The sequence below is a fragment of the Leuciscus leuciscus genome (genome assembly GCF_965113295.1).
Source record: "Leuciscus leuciscus genome assembly, chromosome: 21".
NCBI lineage: Eukaryota > Metazoa > Chordata > Actinopteri > Cypriniformes > Leuciscidae > Leuciscus > Leuciscus leuciscus.
The window spans coordinates 10502205-10523732 of record NC_138745.1 but is presented as its reverse complement, the minus strand read 5'-3'; the positions used below and the strand labels follow the sequence as shown (position 1 = coordinate 10523732).

Genomic DNA, 21528 nt, shown 5'->3' with positions numbered 1-21528 from the left:
GCGACGTCAGCTCGCACTCGCAGTGCCTCGTACATAGTTAAAACAATGATTACAATATCATCATAGTTCATAGACAATATCGCACACACCTAAGCACATAAAGAATGAACTTACAACTGAACTGACAGTTACTCGTTTTCTTCTCTCCTCTCGCGTGCAGGAGACAGATGTGGGCTAATATACTGCCGTAAGTGACGCGAATTGTCACGTGAACAAGCAAATCCACAAAGATTGAATTAAAAAAATAATACGTAGGCCTACGCTAATTAGATAGTTTTAATTTCGAAAGCATTTAGATAAGTCTAAGTCAAAGTGTCATCTAAAATTTAAGACCTTTCGTAAGTAAAAATAAGATTTTTTTTTTTTATGTGTATTTAAGACTTTTTATGGCCTTAAATTTAAAAAGTCTAATTTAAGACCTTTTAAGGATCCGCGGGGACCCTGTAACTAATGTTAACCAATGAACCTTATTGTAAAGTGTTACCGAAAAAATGTATCCAATTATGTAACATTACTTGTGAGCAGGAAGTGGTTGCAGGAAAAAGGAGAAACCAACAGTACAAATAGTAATAGCAACTCTAACTGCAGAGTCAATAGCCTTCTCAAAAAAACAGTCAAACAAATCCCAAATGAAAAATTTATTACAAGCTTTGGAAAAAAGAGAACATATAAAATATTTACAAGACAAGACAACAGGTATAAAAAACAATGAACAATGTGAGAAACTAACTAGCCACACGTATTTGACCTGGTTTCTGTCAAGACTTTTTTTTCTTAAAAGAGCCAATATAAACTAGGCTTTCTGCATTAAAGTTAAAACTAACTTACTTTAAGGTTTATTTTCTTTAAAAACAAAAACAAATATTTCTCCAGTAAAACAAAAACAAACTAACAGGTCTGAATATAATGAATACAGGCATATTTCAGAACATTTAATAGTCATCAGACTCTGAATCTAGAGCGTAGGTCACAGGTTTGGTGGCGCGTGCAGCTCGACTCCTGGGAGCTGCAGATGTCACGACCTTCTCTTCTAGCTGAAAGCTGTCGTCATCATCCCAGCTCTTCACTTTCTGAAATAGGAAATTAAATGATTAAACTCAAGCTATAATAAACCAATGTATATTGGTTTTAAAGGGATGGTTCATCCAAAATTTGAAATTACCCCATGATTTATGATTTACACCAGTCACGAATTAAAAGTCTAAAACGAAAATGTTTAAAGAGAATCTTTTTTTTTTTTAATAGAACAGTTTATGGAACCTTTAGATCAGTCTGGGGGGAAAACAAATAAATGCATCCAAACATTATTTCTTTGAGTATCATATTTGATACTTCAGGCTTTTATGGCTCATGTAGTAAGATATAAAATAAATATGGAGCTCATGCTCAAGAGAAAAAAAACAAAACAAAAAAACATTAAAAAAAACTATTTTGTTCAAAGGCCCAAACGAAGCAAAAATATGCAATTTGGTGCAGTTACTGATATTTTTATGCAGATTTTTAAAGACAAAACTGAATTTGAGCTTCTTTTTTTTTTTTTAGTATAGAAGACTATTGCATAAACAACATTAGTTACTAACAATATAAAATCAATTCTTGCATTTACTTCACAAAAATATGTAAAGTTTCACATAAAAAAAAAGTTTCAGGTTGAGGTGCACATCTTTTTGCTAATACCAAAATGCCTTTTACTTGCTTGAAAAAAAGAAAAAATCTAATCAATCAGATGACAGAAGGCATGTAATAGATTGTGTACCACAGTTATTAATAATTTAGAGGCTTTAATGTGCATTAAAACGTGCATATCAAATATGATGAGTTAGCCTTAGAGTTAAAATGCTAATTTTCCTCAACAGTAAAGTGCTAAACTACCTTTCCAGCAGTGCTTTTGCCCTTGAGGCGAGCCACGAGATTGCCACTGTCTGAGTCCGAGCTGTCTGATTGGTCACTGCTCAGAGCGGTCTTCCTCTTCGTGGCTGGTTTCTTCTCAACTACAGCAGGGGCTGTGTCTCCAGAGTCAGAGGAAGATAGTTGGAGAGCAGTAGGCTTCTTGGTGGCTTTGGGTTTTTTAGGACTTGTCTTGGAGAGCACATCAAGGATTGAGGGCTGTTTTGTGTCTAGAAAGATGAAGCCGTAAGTGATTAAAAAAACTTATCTATACTGATATTCAGTATTACTAAGTACATGCCATTTTATTACTGAAACCAAGTCTTTAACTTCAAAGAATTTAATTCATTCTCCGAAAACATTTTAACATTGTAGTACCTGGTGCTTTCTTCTTCGAAGCAGCACTTGTCTTTTTTGCGGCAGGTTTCCTGGCGGCTCCTTCAGCTGATTTTTTCACAGGTTTAGGAGCTGGCTCTTGGCTGGTCTCAGAAAGAGCTAAATTAACAAGCACAGTGAACATATAAACCATCTGCAGGTGATGTTACAGACAAAGCTAAAGAAATGATCTGTGAAGGGCAGAGAATTGTGAGGTACTTACAGCTGGACTTGCTGCTGGTTTCTGCTTTCTCTGCCTTTGGTTTGCTGGCTTTCGCTGGAGCTTTTTTCCTGAAAGAATCAAGGAGAGTTTTAAAAGATGTAATAGAGAACAAACAAAATCTTTGAAGTAAAAAGCAAGTCATGTCTTACACAACAGGTGCAGGAGGAGGGGAGTCCATGTCACTATCAGGTGCAACGCTGGGTTCAGGGATGAAGGCGTCATCAATAACAGCAGCGCACTTCTGTTTACTGCTCTTCGTCCAGTCAAACTCATCCTCACTGCTTGACAAACTGTACTTCTTTTCAGCAGCAGCTGCACAGACACGCAAAAAGTATTCACTTTTTGAGTTCTAAAACTCACTTTTAATATGGTTCTCCCATAATTTTTTTTTTTAGTTTTAGATACAGAGATCCCACATCTTTTGACATGGATTTCAATGATTTTCATACTGGATGCTCTACATTACTGGATCACTTATATAACCTTATAGAAATCGCACTTCTCTTATATTCAGTTAAAATCAAATACTTACTAATAACACACAGCTAGTAATAAATACTGTAACTTAACCCTAACCAACAACCTATCAGAAAACTGCATTTTTACAATTTGTTCTACCCCAAAATATACCCCTAAACCTACCCAAAGAAACATGTAAATGTACCCTAATCTAGTGTTTTGCACAAGACAACAATGCATTTTTTGCATGCAAACGACAACGCCAAAATGATCCCTGTTAACACAGATCCACGAAAAAGACTAAAATCTGAACACATATGCATGCGCATGACAACGTTTTCACAAATTAAAATTGTGGTTTACACGGAGACACTAACGATGTTGCATTCAAAAACTCACTTTTTGAAATTTGAGGCCCCCAAAACGCTGTTGTAGTGTAAATGAACGGCCAAAACGTCTTTAGCTGAAAACGATCTCATGTAAACGGCCTCACAAGCCCTATTCGGATGGGACTAGTTTATAGAGATGTGAGGTTAAGTAATTATTACCAGAGCCTCTCAGTGATTTTAGTCCCATCCCAGTAATCATTACGGACAATGTCAGTGAAGATTACAGCGACTTTTACATTCAGTAAAAAGGTCTGGAAAAATTACCTCAGGTAATACTACTCCCATGCGAATAGACCCGCTCTGTAAATATGTACGTAAATATTCTGTAATTTCCTGTATAAAAATAGTTTTCTGCGGTTTTTCATGTATCGAGGCGCTTGAAAAAGCATCCAGTTGCGTTCTAGGCGGAGGGACAAGTCTGTGGCAAAACTCAAGTGTTTTCCACACAGCATTCAGATCAAAAAGGTCGAACGCACTTTTTAGAGGCATGAAACTTCTTTTAGAGTTAGGTAAGTGCCTATTACCAACATAATCCAATCTGAATTTATTATTTATTAACTTATTTAATAAATAATTTGATTGTTTTAAAAATAGGTTATATAGGTGTTTGCACACATGACATCAGGAAGCAACGTAATACACACAACAGGAGGGTGACAGCGGTGCGCAAATCGAGTTACCCCTCCCACTTCTGCTAGTTTTACTGAGATATCGTATCCTGTGCAAATTGGCCATTATTATTACAGACGTCCTGTGGTAAAATTACATTACTCCATCTACCCTTGTAAAGCTAATCCTGTCTGAACAGGGCTTTAGATGAACATGTTTTGGCTGTTTATAAACCTTTTTCACTCATAATGAACTTGGGGGGGGGGGATTCTCTTTAAAATTCAGAGGCCTAAATGGAGTGAAAATTAAAACAAATTGCAGTTGTGATCTTTTCATTGACTGCCAAAAAGCACCAATTCTGATTCTGTATAGTCTATATCTCAAGTCAAGTCAAGTCTATTTGTATAGCGCTTTTCACAATACAGATTGTATCAAAGCAGCTTCACAGTATTAAATTAAAATAATACAAGGTTTGTTTCTAGTGGAATTTATTGATTGATAAAATTAAATTAAATATCCCCAACTGAGCAAGCCAAAGGCAACAGTGGCAAGAAACCGAAAAACTCCATCAAGTGACCTAATGGTGTCCTAAAACTCCATCAGGTGACCTAATGGAGAAAAAAAAAACCCTTGGGAGAACCCAGGCTCAGTCGGGGGCCAGTTCTCCTCTGGCGTTTATGAACTAGAGGCTGGATTGTAGTTTGAACTGTAAGATTAAAAATATTATATGAATGCCTGGCTGAAGAGATGCGACTTTAATCTAGTTTTAAACTGGGAGATCGAGTCTGAGCAACGAACAGTATCAGGAAGACTATTCCAGAGTTTTGGAGCTAAATGTGAAAATGTTCTCCCTCCTTTGGTGGTTCTGGATATCCTAGGTATGACCAAAAGCCTTGAATTGAGTGATCTTAAAGAGCGCGATGGATTATAGGGCGATAGAAGATCCGTTAAATAGACTGGAGCTAAGCCGTTTAGGGCTTTATAAGTCAGTAGCAATACCTTGTAATTAATACGGAACTTTATAGGTAACCAATGCAGTGATGATAAAATCGGTGTTATATGATCATATTTTCTTGATCTAGTAAGAACTCTAGCGGCGGCATTTTGGACTAACTGTAGCTTGTTTATTGAGGATGCAGGACAACCAGCTAATAAAGCATTACAGTAATCCAGTCTCGAGGTCATGAATGCATGAACTAACTTTTCTGCATCAGAAACTGATAGCATATTACGTAGCTTAGCAATGTTTCTAAGGTGGAAAAAGGCTGTTTTTGTAACATGAAATATGTTTTTCAAAAGACAGGTTGCAATAGAGTATAACACTGTAGAGGATAAAGTAACAGGACATCCTACGATGTTAAAGTCTCCCAATAATATGTCTCTAATGCTTAGTTTTAGGATCAAAGCTGTGATTCAAGTTTATTATCACAACCTGTACGGAGACACTTAGAATTATACTAGAAGAAAAAATAAAATTATTTTTTTTAGAGCCATTAAAATATAAGGTTATATATGGCTTCATTCGACGTACACATTATAGATATGATATAGAAATGTGCGTGTAAAAAGAACCTCACCCTTGCGTTGTATCTTCTCTCTTGGAGCCACTTCCTCAGGGAAGAACTCCATATCAGACTGAGACTCTTCCTCCTCAGAAGACCAGGGGTTCTTCTTCTGGACCGGTTTGAAGGCGAGGGTGGTCTGCTTGCCTGACTTTGAGTCTGTCACATAATCAAGATGAAACATTAGGATCAGAATTTCATGGTACTACACCTGGGCTCCAGACTGCATCCATTTGTCTTCCCAGTGCGACTAAATTTTGTCAAAGGTCGCACTGGTGCAACCACCACAATTGCCCAACTGATAAGAGTTGCCATTTCTGTTGCATATGAAAAACAAACAAACGCGGATCAAAACAGTGCTTCTCATTTGAGCTGCGAAGTGCGGACCATTTATCAGCTAGGTCCAATATTAGACTGTGCAGGCTCAGAACAGGTTTACTCGCAAACCAATCTTTGTTCACACTACACTGTTACTACATAGGCCTAGCACTGGGAGATCCAGTGACAAAGCGATTGAATTCGCTGCAGAATTAACATCGCTGCGAGATCTAGTGAAGCATTCACATTCTGCTTAGAATTCTGTTATAAACCATAAACAGTGCTGACGTGGAGACCAGAAGAAACATTGTGCTATGAACCAACAAGTTATAGAACGCTTTTCAGTCCACAAATCACCAACATTCAGAGAGTGAGTGAGTGAGTTTGAGTGAGGGAGTTGCTGCACACGTTTTGCATTCTGTTAGTTGAGCTAAACCAGTCTGTTACAGGACAGACCATAGTTCTAAAGACCCAAAAAGCAGCAGTCCACAGACATCCTACAGTTTCAAATAGTAAATGTCTGGGTGTTCTTACTTTTGTCTTTGGCAGGTTCTTTCTTGATCTTCTTAGTGAGTCTAGCAGTCAGCCCAATCTCAGAGCCATCAGCAGCAATGTCTGCTTCATCATCAAACTCCATCTTCATCACCACACCAGCCTCTTTCTAAAAATACACACAAGTATTCCCTCAGGATCAGCTACACATAAGATCTGGTTAAAAAACCACTGACAATGTAAAACCCACACAAATGAGCATATTAGAATGATTCCCGAGGGATCATGAAACACTAAAGACTATAGTAACAGCTGCTGAAAATTAACCTTTGCCATCACAGGGATACATTTTTTTTTTAATTCTATTTTTATTTATTTAAAATGTTATTTGTAATTTCACAATATCAGTGCATTCTTTAGTGAAGGTGACCATTCAGATAGGTATTCTAACAAAAGCTGTTTTATACACGCATGCAAATCTCATTCTGTACATACCTTTGCAGCTTTGCCTCGTTTGGCTCCCTCCTTCTTAATGGCCTGAACCTTCATAGTGCTGGTGATGCGGGGGATGACGCGGCGGCCTTGCGGGGTGGGCATTGTCTCGTTCTTTACCTTCACCACTTTTGATTTGCCCACTTTACCTTTTACCTGAGGCATCACAGTCTGTGCCTCCATATCCTTCTGTTCTACACGCTATTTACATAAACGGATAACAACGGGTGACTTAAATCACTAATCATTAGGCTATACATTGAAATACTAATTTTGAAAACATGAAGGCCTGATTTTTATGAAATGACAACTTAATTATCTCTATTCTTCACACAAAGCAAAGGTGTCATTTTAGATAAAGGACACATCAAATGTAAAAAACGTAAAGTGATATGATCATCTCATTTACCTCCAGCTCCTCAGTAAAAGCTGCCAGATCTTCTTTCCACAGATCAGTAGGCACCTTCACCTTGAGCGTGTTCAACTCAGTCATCTGCAGAACAAAAGCGTGAGAACCTTTTTAAACTCCACTGCTATACTAAATCACCAGCTCTGTTTTCATCCATCACAGACTCATAGTCACCTTAGCGTCTCTCTGTCTGCAGAGTTCATCTTTCTTTTCTTTGGTCAGGAACCACATGGGCATGCTGAGAAGATAGTTATAATCAGGGCCAGACTTATCTTCCTCTTTCTCCTCATCCTCCCCAGCTTCCTCCTCAACATCCTACCAAACAATGAAAATGATTGTGATGCAGGTAACAAAGAAAGAAAATAAAAGCTTGATTTAATACGAGGCGGTTGTGGTGCATACCTTCTCCTGAGCCTCTTTCCATGCCTTAACAGGGTCAGAGTCATAGCCCATCTGCTGAAGCATGCAGATCAGCTCCTTCTTAGGTTTATTTTCTAAAAATAGAGAAGCATCATATCAAAAACCAAAAGATCTATTATAAAAATAGGCTAGTTAAATGAAATAGACGTATAGAGATTCCAAGGTAACTTGATTAACATGTGATTTGACATTTAATTGGGCAAACTCATTTCCACAATATTTACACTAAGATCTCACAATTCATATCCATGTTCCCATGTACATTACAAGGTTGTCATGCTTATATTTACTTAGCAACGTACAAAATAAATAAAAATAAAGTAGGTGCATGATTTTAGGTGTATTTTTGTTCTTAAAGGCTCCAGATTTGATGTGCTTGTTTGCACAACTTAGCCAAAAATAGTCCGAAAATATACGACTATAAAATAGTAAACTTACAATTTTACCATAAAAAAAGTAATAAAACTAATACAAAACCAATATTTATGGCTGTATTCATTCACTTCTAAGCATTTCTTACGTATTCTTTAATTTTGCACCTTAATGTTAAGAGATAATTGTTAAGTGTTCATTGTGATTTTAATTATTTGTGTTTTCCATGGTTGTGTTGACATTTCTGCCTTTATAACTGAGGGGATTATAATCAGAGGAAGGTTAACCTGTTAAGCTGCAGCCCCACTTTTGAAAAATCCCCAGAAATGACATACCCAAACTGAAACACATACAGTTCATGAACCCTTTGTACTAAAAGCACAAGTATGATCTCATTTGAAAGCTGACACCTGGTAGTTTATTGTAAATGTAGAATTAATTATTGTCATAATGAATTTTTTTTATTTAAATAGCTTCAAAGTTTTGTAAAGTTATTAGAAATTTATTTTTATGAAACATCTTCATGAAAATAAAATTGAAGTTGGCACTGTAGCAATCTAGAAATGCACTGCAGCTAAAGCCATATGTGTGACCATGTTATATTTAAAATCTGAAAATGATAAGTCTAAAACTCTGTATTTAGTTAAATGTTTTTCAAGATCATGTCATATGACTTTATTTTGATTAGACTCTAAAAATGCTACTGATGTTTAGTCATCATCTTAAGTCATCTATTCAGTCTATTGTCTCTATTGTTTTGTGGTGCAAACGAGCCCCATTCAGTCTCAGTCTCCCCAGTACACATTCACACACCTCTCCAGCCTGGTTATGGATCTAAATATGCATATCTTTTGTCTGCATTATAGTTACTAACGACTGGCTATTCACAGGCTATTCATAGGGTTTCAATCCCTAATTTATTTTATCAAAGTTCTCACTTACATTTGAAACTGTATCAAATGCACTAAAACTTTTCAGCAAGCATAAGTTACCTATTTAGAAAAAAAATCATAAAAGAATAACTTCTAGGTGGCACTGGCAGGTGCACCTGAGCTAGCTAGCATGTTAGCTTAGCACACCATCAATACACGACCATTTATGAGATTAAAACCATGTTTGTGCTCCAAACTTACGTTATAACGCAAGTCAAGTGTTTTAAATAATCTTCTGTGATCTAATTTGGCTTCAGATTAAAAAAAATCTGACAGAAAATATATTATTTATAGTAATATGAACGCTGATAGTCTATATCAGGGGTCGGCAACCCAAAATGTTTAAAGAGCCATATTGGACCCGAAAAAAAAAAAAATATCTGTCTGGAGCCGCAAAAAATTTAAAGCCTTATATAAGCCTTATAATGAAGGCAACACATGCTGTAAGTGTCTATATTAGCTTTATTAGCCCCCTAGTATCAAAATGATAAGTAGCCTACAAATACATAATGAGCATTCATGATTAAATGTTTATTTTCCATGCAGCGCATCCTGGAGTGAATGACGCACCACGTGACTACTCTGCTGTACGATGGTGTTTTAAGTTTAACTTTCATTATAATTTTTATGTATTACGTTTTATTTATTTGTGTATTCTTTTTACAACGTGGAAAAACTTTAACCCTTTCACACGTAAGTTTAAAATATTTTTAAAAGTTTTTCAAGGCGACCGTTATTTAGAATGTGTCACTTTATGGTTTCCAAGGTGACGCGTCATTTCGTGTCACGTGACACACCGCAGCAACAACAGAGCTGAATGAATGATGATCTGCTTTTATGTCATTTTTCCTTTTTTATTCAAAATTTTCACAAATTTGTTAGATATGGCATGAAATATCTGATATTCCGATTGTCAAATATATGCAAGTGGAAGTGTTTTGTTGTTTAAACACCATAACGATCGCGTTAGTTGAGCTGTATGCGTGATGGCCGCAGACGCAGTTCAGAGAATCGGATCTGTTGGATTTACAACACGTGAATTCATCCACTTCTCCCGAAATACATCAAAGTAAGTGGCTGGTTAACTGGGAGAAGAATAGAGTAAACTTTAAAGTTACTTACACAATGTGTATCTGATATGAATAAAACGTGTCTTGGAAAGGATTATTGCCTCTTCCTTTAACATCAGTGTGTATTTTACAAACTCTAAATGTATTGTTTTTTTTAGTACTTAACGTTATATGTCTGAAACCTAAAATAAACATTATGTGGTTGAAAACACTGAAAAGTTGTGATATATGACAGCTGAGCGCGCCTGTCTCTGGCTCAGCGCCAGCCAACGCGCGAGAGCACATTTGAATTTAGCAGTTGATCACGTCATGCACGGACTGTTCTGATCACACCGATGCAATCGTACGTGCGAAAGGGTTAAGAATGTTTGTCATGTTTTTCCTCCTACAGAAATTATATTAAAACAAAATATTTTTTCCATTTTCATATTTTTGAAAAAGCTCCAGGGAGCCACTAGGGCGGCGCTTAAGAGCCGCATGCGGCTCTAGAGCCGCGGGTTGCCGACCCCTGGTCTATATCGATTAGCATTACATTATAAATATAATCTATTATTATAAAAATACCTGGCATTGCTTGAAGAACACAGGCAAATCAAATGTATAATTTGCAATCATGTTTATTGTCTTCAAAACGTCTGTATCTGCATATTACAGCGATCTTTGTGTGTAGCTGCTATCAGTGATGTCCTTGAAGGTCACATGATTATGTCTCTTCTTCATGTTCCATATATGGAGTATTGTGCATATAGCGCCCTCAGGCTATTGGTATGAATTGAAAACACAGCACATCTCAGTAAGAAGCGCTCATAATGATTACATCGACGCATTTGGGTATAAATTCAATAAATATTATTCCTGTCTATAGAAATATGATGTGAATCTATGAGAATATATCAATATTTCTCCAAGTCTGCACATTTGAGCTAAAAGCCCTGAGGGACGTTGTTTTGTGAAGCACTGTCATGACGACAGCACGGAGTTTTTTTTATGAATGGACCAGCTGACGGTCATAATTCATATTAAAAGGTATCGACGCATTTTTTCATTTCATAACTCCTGACACAAATTAAGACATAACTGTCACTATAAGTTTCTCAGAATACAATAGTTGTCAAATACTGAAACTTGAGTCTTATATCTTTTTAATGATGTATAGTGTGTCAAGATATAACATTAAATCTGATAGTAACTAAATAAATAAAAAAACGCTTCAGTGCGCCGACGCACTGGTGAAGCTTAACAGGTTAAGTTTAAAATATATATTTTTTAAATGTAATATATTTTTCTCCTGGTCCTTATTTTAAATAGGTCATAAAAATATCAATAATTATCGATATCGACCGATATGAAACGCTTATATCGTGATACAGTTTTCAGCCATATCACCCATCTATATCTATACATTAGGGCTGTGCTCAGAATATCGATACAACGATACATCGTCATGAACTCCATACAGCAGCTGCCGTATCGATACTGTTGTGCTTATGTAGTCAATTCAATTAGCTACGGCGTAAGTTCGACGCAGAAGTATAAATTGGGCTTAAGTGTTCAGCTGTGCTCTCTCTCGTCTCTCAAAATTGGGTGCGCAAGCCAAGCGTCAAGCGCTGCAGGCGGCGATAATAGCCTGCCCTACACACTCGTGTTTAGGAGTCGGGACATGACAGAATATTCACTTGCACAATCGGGCCAGCATTGCATCGTAGAAAATAAATAAAACTTGCATCACAAGGTGTAACTGATTGTCAAAACATTTGGAAACTAAACAGAATTTCACACAATTTTCAATTCTTGGGATTTGATTTCAATCTTGATTCAATATTGACTCTTTGGATAAATATTAGGTAGGCTGATAGCCTAAATGTAAATTGTCAAGAAAAAAAATATATCTCACATAATGCTGTAAACATACAGAGAGCCCTGTCAGCTGGTATTATTAAAGGTTAAAAATTAACAAATTAAATATAATTTGGTTATTTATAATAATTATGACACAAGTAAAGATAATACAAATGTAATATAGTGCACATATTTAGCTAAATCCTCCTCTCTATAGCTATTTTTTCTAGTCAACTAATGTGTTGGTCATTAAATGGCTTTCCTGAGGTAAATGTGACGTTCTGTAACATAATTGTTCACCTGCAGTTTTATTGACCTCTTTCCGTGGTTGGAAAACACTGATTGATCGATATTATGTATGAGGCATAGATACCTTTCTGTAAGTTGTACTGTATCTTTAAATAAAAAGTAACAGATGATCGGTTTACTTGAACTGAGGCGCTACAGCGATCTGTCACGTCACATTTACAAGCGCCAAAGCGGTATTTATTGTCTGAATTTCGTAATAAAATGGACAGAACCTGAGAGCTGAGAATTTTTCTCATATCAAAAGTAACCTGCTCTGTCTAGTCTGTCGGTGTCAGTGTCCTCTTTGCTCCGTGATTTTTCTCTGCGTTAGAAAATGGATGTGTGGCGCGAGAGAGTGTGAAGTGTAAATTGCGTGAGTCTCACGCTGAATGCATAGAGTTGACAGCCCTGCTTTTAGAAGGGGGATAAATCGTCGGCAGCGTTCCTCCTTCCGCCGTGCTTCTTCTCCATGTGAGGATTCATTACATTAGACTAGAGTGCGCACTGCGCCGCATGCACACAGTGCTTCTACATGTGGGGATTGTTTACATCAGAGTGTGCACGTGTTTTGTGCAGCATATACACAGTGTTTGTTTAAGCGGTTGATGGAAAATAAGCTAATGCGCGTTCTATAAATATAAATTCTGATCTATTATTTTCCACGGTATTTCGAAGTGCCCGCGATAACAATATCGTGCATATTCATTACTGCGATTTATCGCATTACCGAATACCGGCACATGTCTAACCCTGAGCATGTCGATCAACTGTTGTTTCTGCAAAAAATCTGAAGACGTAATTGTTTAAAATGATTTCAAAGTAATGTGAAGAAATGACTTTGTTTGGTGCACATTCCAACACTTTTTTTTCAGTGATCACAACTGTTATAACACTGGTTATAAAATAAACATATTACTGTTACTAAACTCTGAAATTCCAAATTGATCCATATCGCGATTAGTATCGTGGCTTTAGTATCGTGATGCGTATCGTATTGACATTGTTGGTGATACACAGCCCATACATACACACATATACATATATATTTATTTATTTGTTCAAAAAAAGCACCCAAACCTTTAGTTTCTGAGAATCGCCGGTACTTATCTCTATAATAAACATACAATTGCATAAAGCATCCATATTTATCCATGCCCATGTTGATTAGAGTATTACAAACTTGAAAAGTATTAATTTAAGGTACATTTAGAACAAAAAAAAAATTAATCGATTGACAGCCCTAAAAAAAAAAAAAAAAAAAAATTTAAATGTGTTCAGCGATCAGGTTTCATTCTTGCGCAGCTTTAGTAACTTCAGGAGCGGGTCTCTTCCGCTCCATGTGTGCGCCTCGCTCTCCGTTCCGTGTGCGTCAGCGCGTTCTGCTGTCGTTAACGGCCCAAACGCTCCAATCATGCACCGATCACGCACTGGAAAAGCAAAGTCCGCTCAAATAACGTGAAATTTCTCAGTAGACTTCTGTTTGCTGAGCTTGTATAGCCTGGGCAACAATGGTAAAATTACCTGCTCTGATCACATGCTCTGGTAATAATAGCTTTGAATGACTATACTTTATTTTGATAATTAGTAAAAAAAAAAAAAAAATCTGTTAAATCTGAGTATGTTGCATAGAACTGAATGAAGAATAATACATTGATGTTTAATATAGGGCTATTTTCGGTCCAATTTGTGTAGACATTTTTCTTTTGTTCTTTTTTGTGTGTCGTTTAATTTAATTAGTGATTCCACGTTTAAATATTGATGATTACAAGTTTGGGGGAAATGCGATTACAGCAAATTGTGCGATTAATTAGTAAAAAATGTATCGATTCCCAGCCCTAAAATAAAAAAATTAGAATTTTATATATAAAAAATTTGCCAACTAATCGGGTATCAAATAATCGATAGTTCCATCACTAGTTAAACCATATAACTTTTATAGCAGAAAATAATAACCGGCTGTATAAAGAGTTTTACTCTGAAACATGCTCTAGCCTGTTAATGCGTGCTGCATTTGCGTGTGGTGTGAAAGCAATGACATAAGGAAAACAAAGCATGTCTCACCAATGACCAGCGAGCCCTGGATCTTCTCCAGAATGAATCGGGCCTGGTTGGAGAGTCTGGCACTTTCAGCTCCCAGCATTCCTAGCAGCCAGTCTTTCCTCAGGACGTAATACTTCAGTCTGAGCTCAAAGAAATCCTTCAAGATGTCCTGAACAGACTCGTACTTCTTCAGACTGCCCACATGATCAAACAACACCTGCAAGACGATGAGACGGACAACAGTAGATGATTTCAGGATTAGTCAGAAAACTAATGCATCTTGTGAGGTGTAAAATGTGGTGCATGTTGTTCACCATGGAGTTACAGGTGAGCAGACTCTGTAGCTTGAAGACTTTGTGTAGTCCAGCTGCCTCCGCTTCTCTCAGGCGCTCTTCTGTCATCTTAATGACAAAGCGCACTGTGGTGTCCGTATGATACTCTTTATAGTCTGTGATCAGAGGAGGAACCTTCTCCGAGCCGTTCAGCATCACCTCCAACACATTCTCCTTATAGATCTGAGAGATGTTGTGTTATTAATTTATTCCAAAGAAAAAGCTGTCCCTTTTAGTTGCTAAACTTAACTGGGATCATTTTTTGCATCACCCAGCTTTACGTCACATTTGAGAGGTAAAACACTTTACACATTTTTTTTTTAATTTGATTTATAAAGAGCATGAAACATGAATTTGCAGTGGATGAAAGATTAGAATATTTGTATAATGCATTTTTAACCCTAGCAGGTGGGTGTTGTCATTTGTTCCTCATGTCATTTCCAAACCCACAAGACTCAATCATCAATGTCCCTCCATTGAAAGATCATGCGTCTTTCGAATATGAACTAGTCTTGTTTTTGGAAAGACAAGGGTGAGTAAATGACAATTTTCTGTAACACATTTACAAGGTGTCCTAGTTTCACGTTACATGTAGTTACTGTAGCAATAACTACAAATCATGCATAATTACATGCAATTAACTGCACTATAATGTGAGTAACCATGGCATAACCCAAAATTTCTATCGGTCGTCAACCTAAATATTGCCCACCCCTACTTGCCACATACCAAATGAGGGTAAATATCAACATTTGAGTCCTGTGAGGAAGCATGCATTACATTTGATAATAGTTTTAATGCACAGTCATAGAACTAAAGCAAGTATAAGAACAGACGTCACACACCTGTGTCCAGGTTTTGATTGGCAGCTCGGTGATCTCAATGGTGGTGGAGTCAATGATGGCCACCTCTCCATTATTAACATACTGATTCTTCGCCAGTTCTTCAATGGTGCCCTTGAACCCCTTATAGCTGGGCAGCTATACGTAACATGAGTGGGCATTAGAGGAGTGTAATGTTAATAAATGCTGGTTTGGAACAACAATATGCATTATGAAAATCACTATACATTTATGGTAATAAAAACGCTTAATTTATTTTACCATGGGAAGTGGCTCTTCTCCATTTAGCAGGCGGTGAATATTGTTGATTATCTCTCGCAGATTAAAATTGGGGATGCGGCTGGCCCATCCTGTGCCGATGCCCTCACCTCCATTAGCCAGCACCAGAGGGATGATGGGAATGTACCACTCTGGCTCCACTCGCAAATTGTCATCATAGTTATACTTCAACAGGTTATCATCCATAGAAGGGAACAGTAGACGAGCGAGCGGACTGAAAAGAGATATTTTAATAGTAATGCAATTTTTATTTGTTAACATTAACAACATATCTTATAATCAATGCCAATTGTATGCCAAAATTTACTAATTAAATTGAACATGCTAAAAAAAAATTTTTTTTTAAAAAGGCTCCATAGATTTCATAATGGTTTCAATGCAGCCCAAGATAGTAGATGCCCATGTAGTTAGTTGACAGCAAGACAGCTCACTGGGTTTTGGTACAGAGCCATAATCACTGGCTTTGTGTCTGTGTGTACCTGAGCATGGTAAAGATGTATCTGGGGCTGGCAGAGTCTTTGCCTCCATGCAGACGTGTGCCAAACTGACCCAGAGGCTGAAGCAGGTTCAAATTATTACTGCCCACAAAGTTCTGAGCAAGACCCACAATGGTCATCATCAGAGAGACCTGAGGAAGACAAAAACCTTTAAATAAGAGGAAAATAAATTGGGCTATGCTAACTAGCTAAACCTTGATCACTTAAAGGTGCCCTAGAATGTGAAATTGAATTTATCTTGGCATAGTTAAATAACAAGAGTTCAGTCCATGGACATGACATAAAGTGAGTCTCAAACACCATAGTTTTCTCTTTCTTATTTAAATCTCGTTTTTGAAAAACACCCCTGAAAAACAGGCGAATCTCCACATAACACCAACTGTGACGCAACAGTCGGGATCATTAATATGTACGCCTCCAAAAATTTGCATATGCCAGCCCATGTTCAAGGCCAGGCGAAACTGCGCAGCCGAATCATCAGAAGTTCTGCAGGTGAAGGATCATAGGGAAAATGGCAGATCTATCTCTAATCTATCTATCTATAATCGGATACCGCTACAGTTTAATTCGAAGTTGTTAGTTTGCTCTGCCCATTTCACCACGGACTGTTTTTCTAACCTGGAACAATATCAAGCAGCCAGGCTTCTCTCGGCGTCTCAAACGGACGAAGGGGGCGATTTCAACTAACGTTATATTCCCGCAAGCGGTAAGTAGTGATTTTATTAACGATAATTTACACTGTGTTATCTAGATCCAGCGCGATATTGTTTTTTCCTCGAGAGACATCGTGGCTTGCAAACGAGCGAACGAAGCATGGCAGTTGCTCAGTGTTTGGATGTACAAATGAACACAATATTTGTTTAGCTCCTTCATCCGAGCCTCTGGAGAACCAGTGGGTTATGTGAATTTCTGATGTGTAATTGTTCAAGTTCAGACAGATAATCTTTCTCTCAAAGTCGTTCAACACGGTTTATGCATCAGTAAATCGCGTTGCAGTGATAAGATCTTCATTCACGCGATCAACAGGCTGTCATCTGCTCAATGGTCATCACTGCAACCTTTTATGTGATGGGAATAGATCTAAATACTTAAACTTCTCATGATTCGTTAATCCCGATAGCTGTAATAGTAAAAACGTATAAAAGCTGTAATAGTAAAAGGTTTCCAGATAGCTCGAATGCCAGATTTCATATGCAAGCATGTCAGCCAATCACAGCAGTGGCCGTTTACATTGAAGTCTCACAGCAGACACGCCCCTTCAAACAGAGCGTTCAAATCAGGGGATGAAATCAGGCTAGGAAATATGCCTTTTATTTCTAAATTATAACAACTTTTGATCTAAAAAACATACTAACATTATAAGGGCACCTCAGGAAACATTCTAAAATAATAAAATAATCCATTCTAGGGCACCTTTAATATTTTGCTAGGCAAATTAACTTCTGGTTGTATACTGATTTAAAATCCTATGGACTGTTGGATCATGTGAAAGTTACCAGGTTAATTGGCTGAACCTCGTCATGACATCAGTTTGATCGAAGATTTTGTGTTCAATAATCTAACATGATCATCCATCTTTGAGTCTGCAAAATTCTTCTGAATGTGTATTTGCAGATTTATTATGGTGCAGTGTTTTGCTCAAAAACAAAACCAACGCAAACTCAATTCATTGCACAATGAATCAAGTGAGGTGAACAAAACAAGTCCTCACCTCTCCATGGTGGTACGCGGACATCTCGGCCACTGATCCAGCCAACTGAGCCACTTTCACCTCTCTCTTATCATTCCTCTTAAAACAGCAGAAAATCACTTTCCTCTGACCTGGTTTCAGCCCTGAAACAAACACACGTCACTTTTCTGAATTTGTTCAATAGTAACTATATTCTCTCAATCCTATACAGGGTATCTACACTTCCAATTTACCGTATTTTCCGCACTATAAGGCGCACTTAAAAGCCTTTAATTTTTTCAAAAAACGACAGTGCGCCTTATAATCCGGAGCGCCTTATATATGGATCTGGCGCCTTATATTAATGTCTGTAAAACAACCGCTGACTTTTGTTTATACTTTCGCCTGGCACCGGAGCGCGAGCCTCCGCTGACTGCGCGCGCACCTCCCCAAACAGACGAGGCATTTATACTTGACGCAACTGTTTTGTTTTAGACTGAACACCAGACCATACAACTGATTTAGACGCGCAAACTGGGTGCCGGTGTGATGAGATGTACTAATATCCGTCTGCTCGGGCAGATTCGGCTCAAAGTCGTGCATCTTCGGATGCGGAGGCGCGCGCGCTGTCACAATGACGTCATTTTGCCGCGTGCGCGCCTCCGCATCCGAAGATGCACGACTTTGAGCCGAATCTGCCCGAGCAGACGGATATTAGTTTTTTATTACCTTCGCGCTCATGCGGACGCGTCGAGTATAAACAAGGTTTTACAGCTCAGCCACTTGTTTTTTCATATTTTTTTGCAAGTGGTAGATCTTGGTTTACATTTGGACTTTGGATGTTATCTTAGGCTTGAAAAGGTTGGTGACCACTCAGGGCCGGCGCTCCGCACACGCACATCACGCACTGCGCGTAGGGCACCAAGTGCTTGGGGGGGCACCAAAAAATCTGGGTCGTGAAAAATCATCACAATAGGGTACTAGTATAAATAACAAATAAAATATGTCTAAAGCATGTTAATATTGGGTTTAAGTGGTCGTTCAATGAGGCCTATTATATGTTGATCCGACGAAAATTATGTGTGTATTTAAGTGGTCCAGTGGTAGAATTTTTGCCAAGCGTGTCAGAGGTTCTGAGTTCTAATCCGCACTCATATAGTTTTTTTTTTTTTTTTTTTTTTCTCATCAAAACCGATTATGTTTTTTAGTGGTTGTATATCAGGCAGGGACACTTTTTGTGCTTTTTGTTTTCTAATTGTACCGGAGCGAATAGAGAGTCTCTCCACAACGGATTGAAACGCGCGTCTGAGTGAAGGCTGTGCGCGAGCCAGAAACAAACATAGTATCCGCGCCACTGATCGCTCGGCAACGAGCACTTTGATCAGTTGATTTAAAAAAACAACACATTTCAGCGCTAGATCGACTCTTATTTAAAAAACGAATGAAATGAATGCTCTGCTGGTTAACTGGAGATGTTTTGTTTGTTTGTATTGGTACATTCGTGCCGCGAGATGTTTCAAAAGTGGTGGGGACATGTCCTACCCGCAAATTACGCCTATGCGTATGCATGTCCAGGGGCGTCGCTATAGTAGTGCAAAAGATCCGGGGCTTTAGCCCTGCATGGCTAAAATCTTTTTTTTTTTTTTTTTTACTTTGAAACTGCAATTAGAAGAAAAAAACCCCCCACAATCTCAGTGTTTGTATATTTTCATATTCACAGAGTTGTCAAATTATGTACAGAATTATTATATTGTGCCTGACCTTTGCACTTTTAACTTTCTGTGTTTACATTGTTCAGTTCCAAATCTGTGTTTTTAGTAATTGTGGTGGTATTTGGTATTTATAATTTTAACCTTTATATTATTTATTTCTTTTCATGTTTGGTGCCATTGTTAATGTAAAATTATTTATTTGCAGCAGTTATTTTGGAAGTAAAGAGAACCTAACTAAGAAATTCTGAATGGTTGTTATTCCCTTGGTGGGTGGGGGGGGGGGGGGGGGGGGGGCACCACCAAGCATTTGTGCTTAGGGCACCCAAATGGCTAGCGCCGGCCCTGTGACCACTGCATAACGCAAACCCAGTCAAACGTTTGACTGCAGTATCTTCTATTCTATGCGCCTTATAATCCGGTGCGCCCTATATATGAAAACAGTTCTAAAATAGGCCATTCATTGAAGGTGCGCCTTATAGTGCGGAAAATACGGTAATACTTTAACAAAAAAATATTTAAGACCAGCACAACGCTTCCATCTAAAATCTAGTCTAGTTGTTTTCATTGAGGCTACATTTACATATTTTATGAAAATGTGATCCATTTTTTCCATTCAAAATGTGGTCCACGGGAATTATGAATTAACAATACTGCACAGTATCAGGATACTACTTGGTAAAACTAAGTAAAACAAAAACAAATTAAATTTGTTCAAGCCATCTTAATTAAGTTTAGTCAACTTGAAAATGTGAAGTTGTACTAAGTGGCAACTTGGATAGTGGAGTTGACTAAACTTAAAATTAAGGCAGCACGAATATATATTTTAAGTTGGAAATATTTGAGTACTTACAGGTACAGTATACTATCACAAAATGCCTTTATGGTATTGACAACTCTGGATTGTACTGCCTAACCTTTGGAATAGCCTTTAGTCATTTCAATATTTATGTTGTTATAATGTTGCTAAACATTCAATGTTTCTCACCATCCACCAAGCAGGGGATTGATCGCTCATTGTCAGAGTTGGAAAACTGCACAAGCTCTTTATTAATGAAGTCATGGTAGGTTAGGGACGTCGTTTTCTGTCCGTACAGATACTCCTGCAAAAAAGCAGAAACAAGATCATGCTTCCTGGGGGGGTATTCCAGAAAACAAGGTCATCTTTCCGTCAAACATACACTGACCTCTTTGTTGATTAACCTAAACCTTGCTTACTCAAGGTATGCTGGTTCCAAAAACACATCTGGGAGCAAGTTCGACCAACTCAGGTGTACGTTAACGGTTAACACACAAGACATTCTCAACAGCACGACGAATCACAATGGAAATGTATGCTAAGAAAAAGAATGCCAAACTACTTTTGTTTAATGGCCATTTACATACTTTGTGCATATCGCACCCTATTTGGTGGTTGTGCAATAATTATTTAATTCATAATAATAAAATAAATTATTTCCAATAACTGTGAATAAGAACTACTTTGTTTGATGCCAATTATATAATAAAAATACTGATTAAACTAAATAACAGTCTGTGCTTGCAAAGATAACATGGCTGTATAAGTTTTTTTTTTTTTTACGTTTAGACACATTGCTTGAAAGGCAAGATGTTTTTTTAACATACAAATTATAGCATAGAAAACGTCCTGTTAAAAAAAAAGAAGTCTTAACGCAGATCAACAGATGAGAATGTATGAATGTATATGGCTACTTGCATACCCTGAAAGATACCTCTGATTTTGGAACTGAAAGTTGGGGTTATCTGCTTGCTTACCCTTACCACATAACTTGCTTTCTGGAATACCCCAGTTGGCACACAAATATCAACTCTTAAATAGCACATCTCTATATTGATTTTCAGGGTTGTGGTACCTCAGGCAGGTTGTGTTCTCTGCGTTGACGTCTGTTGATCATGAAGCTGGTCAGCCACTCCTTCCTCTCATCTACCATCTTCTTACTAAAGGCCTGAAAATAGACAAAGCCACAAACATCTTCAGGAAGCTTGATTTTAAAGCCCTTTTT

The 21528-nt window shown here is 37.6% G+C and overlaps 1 protein-coding gene across 1 annotated transcript in view; it reads right to left on the bottom strand.

Annotated features, from left to right (window-relative positions):
• Positions 1–623: 623 nt before the first annotated feature.
• top2a (DNA topoisomerase II alpha) overlaps positions 624–21528 on the bottom strand; it is a 41108-nt gene continuing 20203 nt past the window's right edge. Inside the window, exons 17-35 of the mRNA XM_082152259.1 lie at positions 21379–21471; positions 20493–20607; positions 17838–17959; positions 16109–16257; positions 15612–15843; positions 15354–15488; positions 14491–14691; positions 14198–14393; positions 7618–7709; positions 7390–7530; positions 7216–7299; positions 6810–7007; positions 6357–6483; positions 5520–5663; positions 2635–2797; positions 2486–2553; positions 2266–2382; positions 1873–2117; positions 624–1070 (exon numbers count right to left, since the gene is read on the bottom strand). Coding sequence (XP_082008385.1) covers positions 933–1070; positions 1873–2117; positions 2266–2382; positions 2486–2553; positions 2635–2797; positions 5520–5663; positions 6357–6483; positions 6810–7007; positions 7216–7299; positions 7390–7530; positions 7618–7709; positions 14198–14393; positions 14491–14691; positions 15354–15488; positions 15612–15843; positions 16109–16257; positions 17838–17959; positions 20493–20607; positions 21379–21471 — 2760 coding nt within the window. The 3' untranslated portion in view covers positions 624–932. The remainder of the gene's footprint in view (positions 1071–1872; positions 2118–2265; positions 2383–2485; positions 2554–2634; positions 2798–5519; positions 5664–6356; positions 6484–6809; positions 7008–7215; positions 7300–7389; positions 7531–7617; positions 7710–14197; positions 14394–14490; positions 14692–15353; positions 15489–15611; positions 15844–16108; positions 16258–17837; positions 17960–20492; positions 20608–21378; positions 21472–21528) is intronic.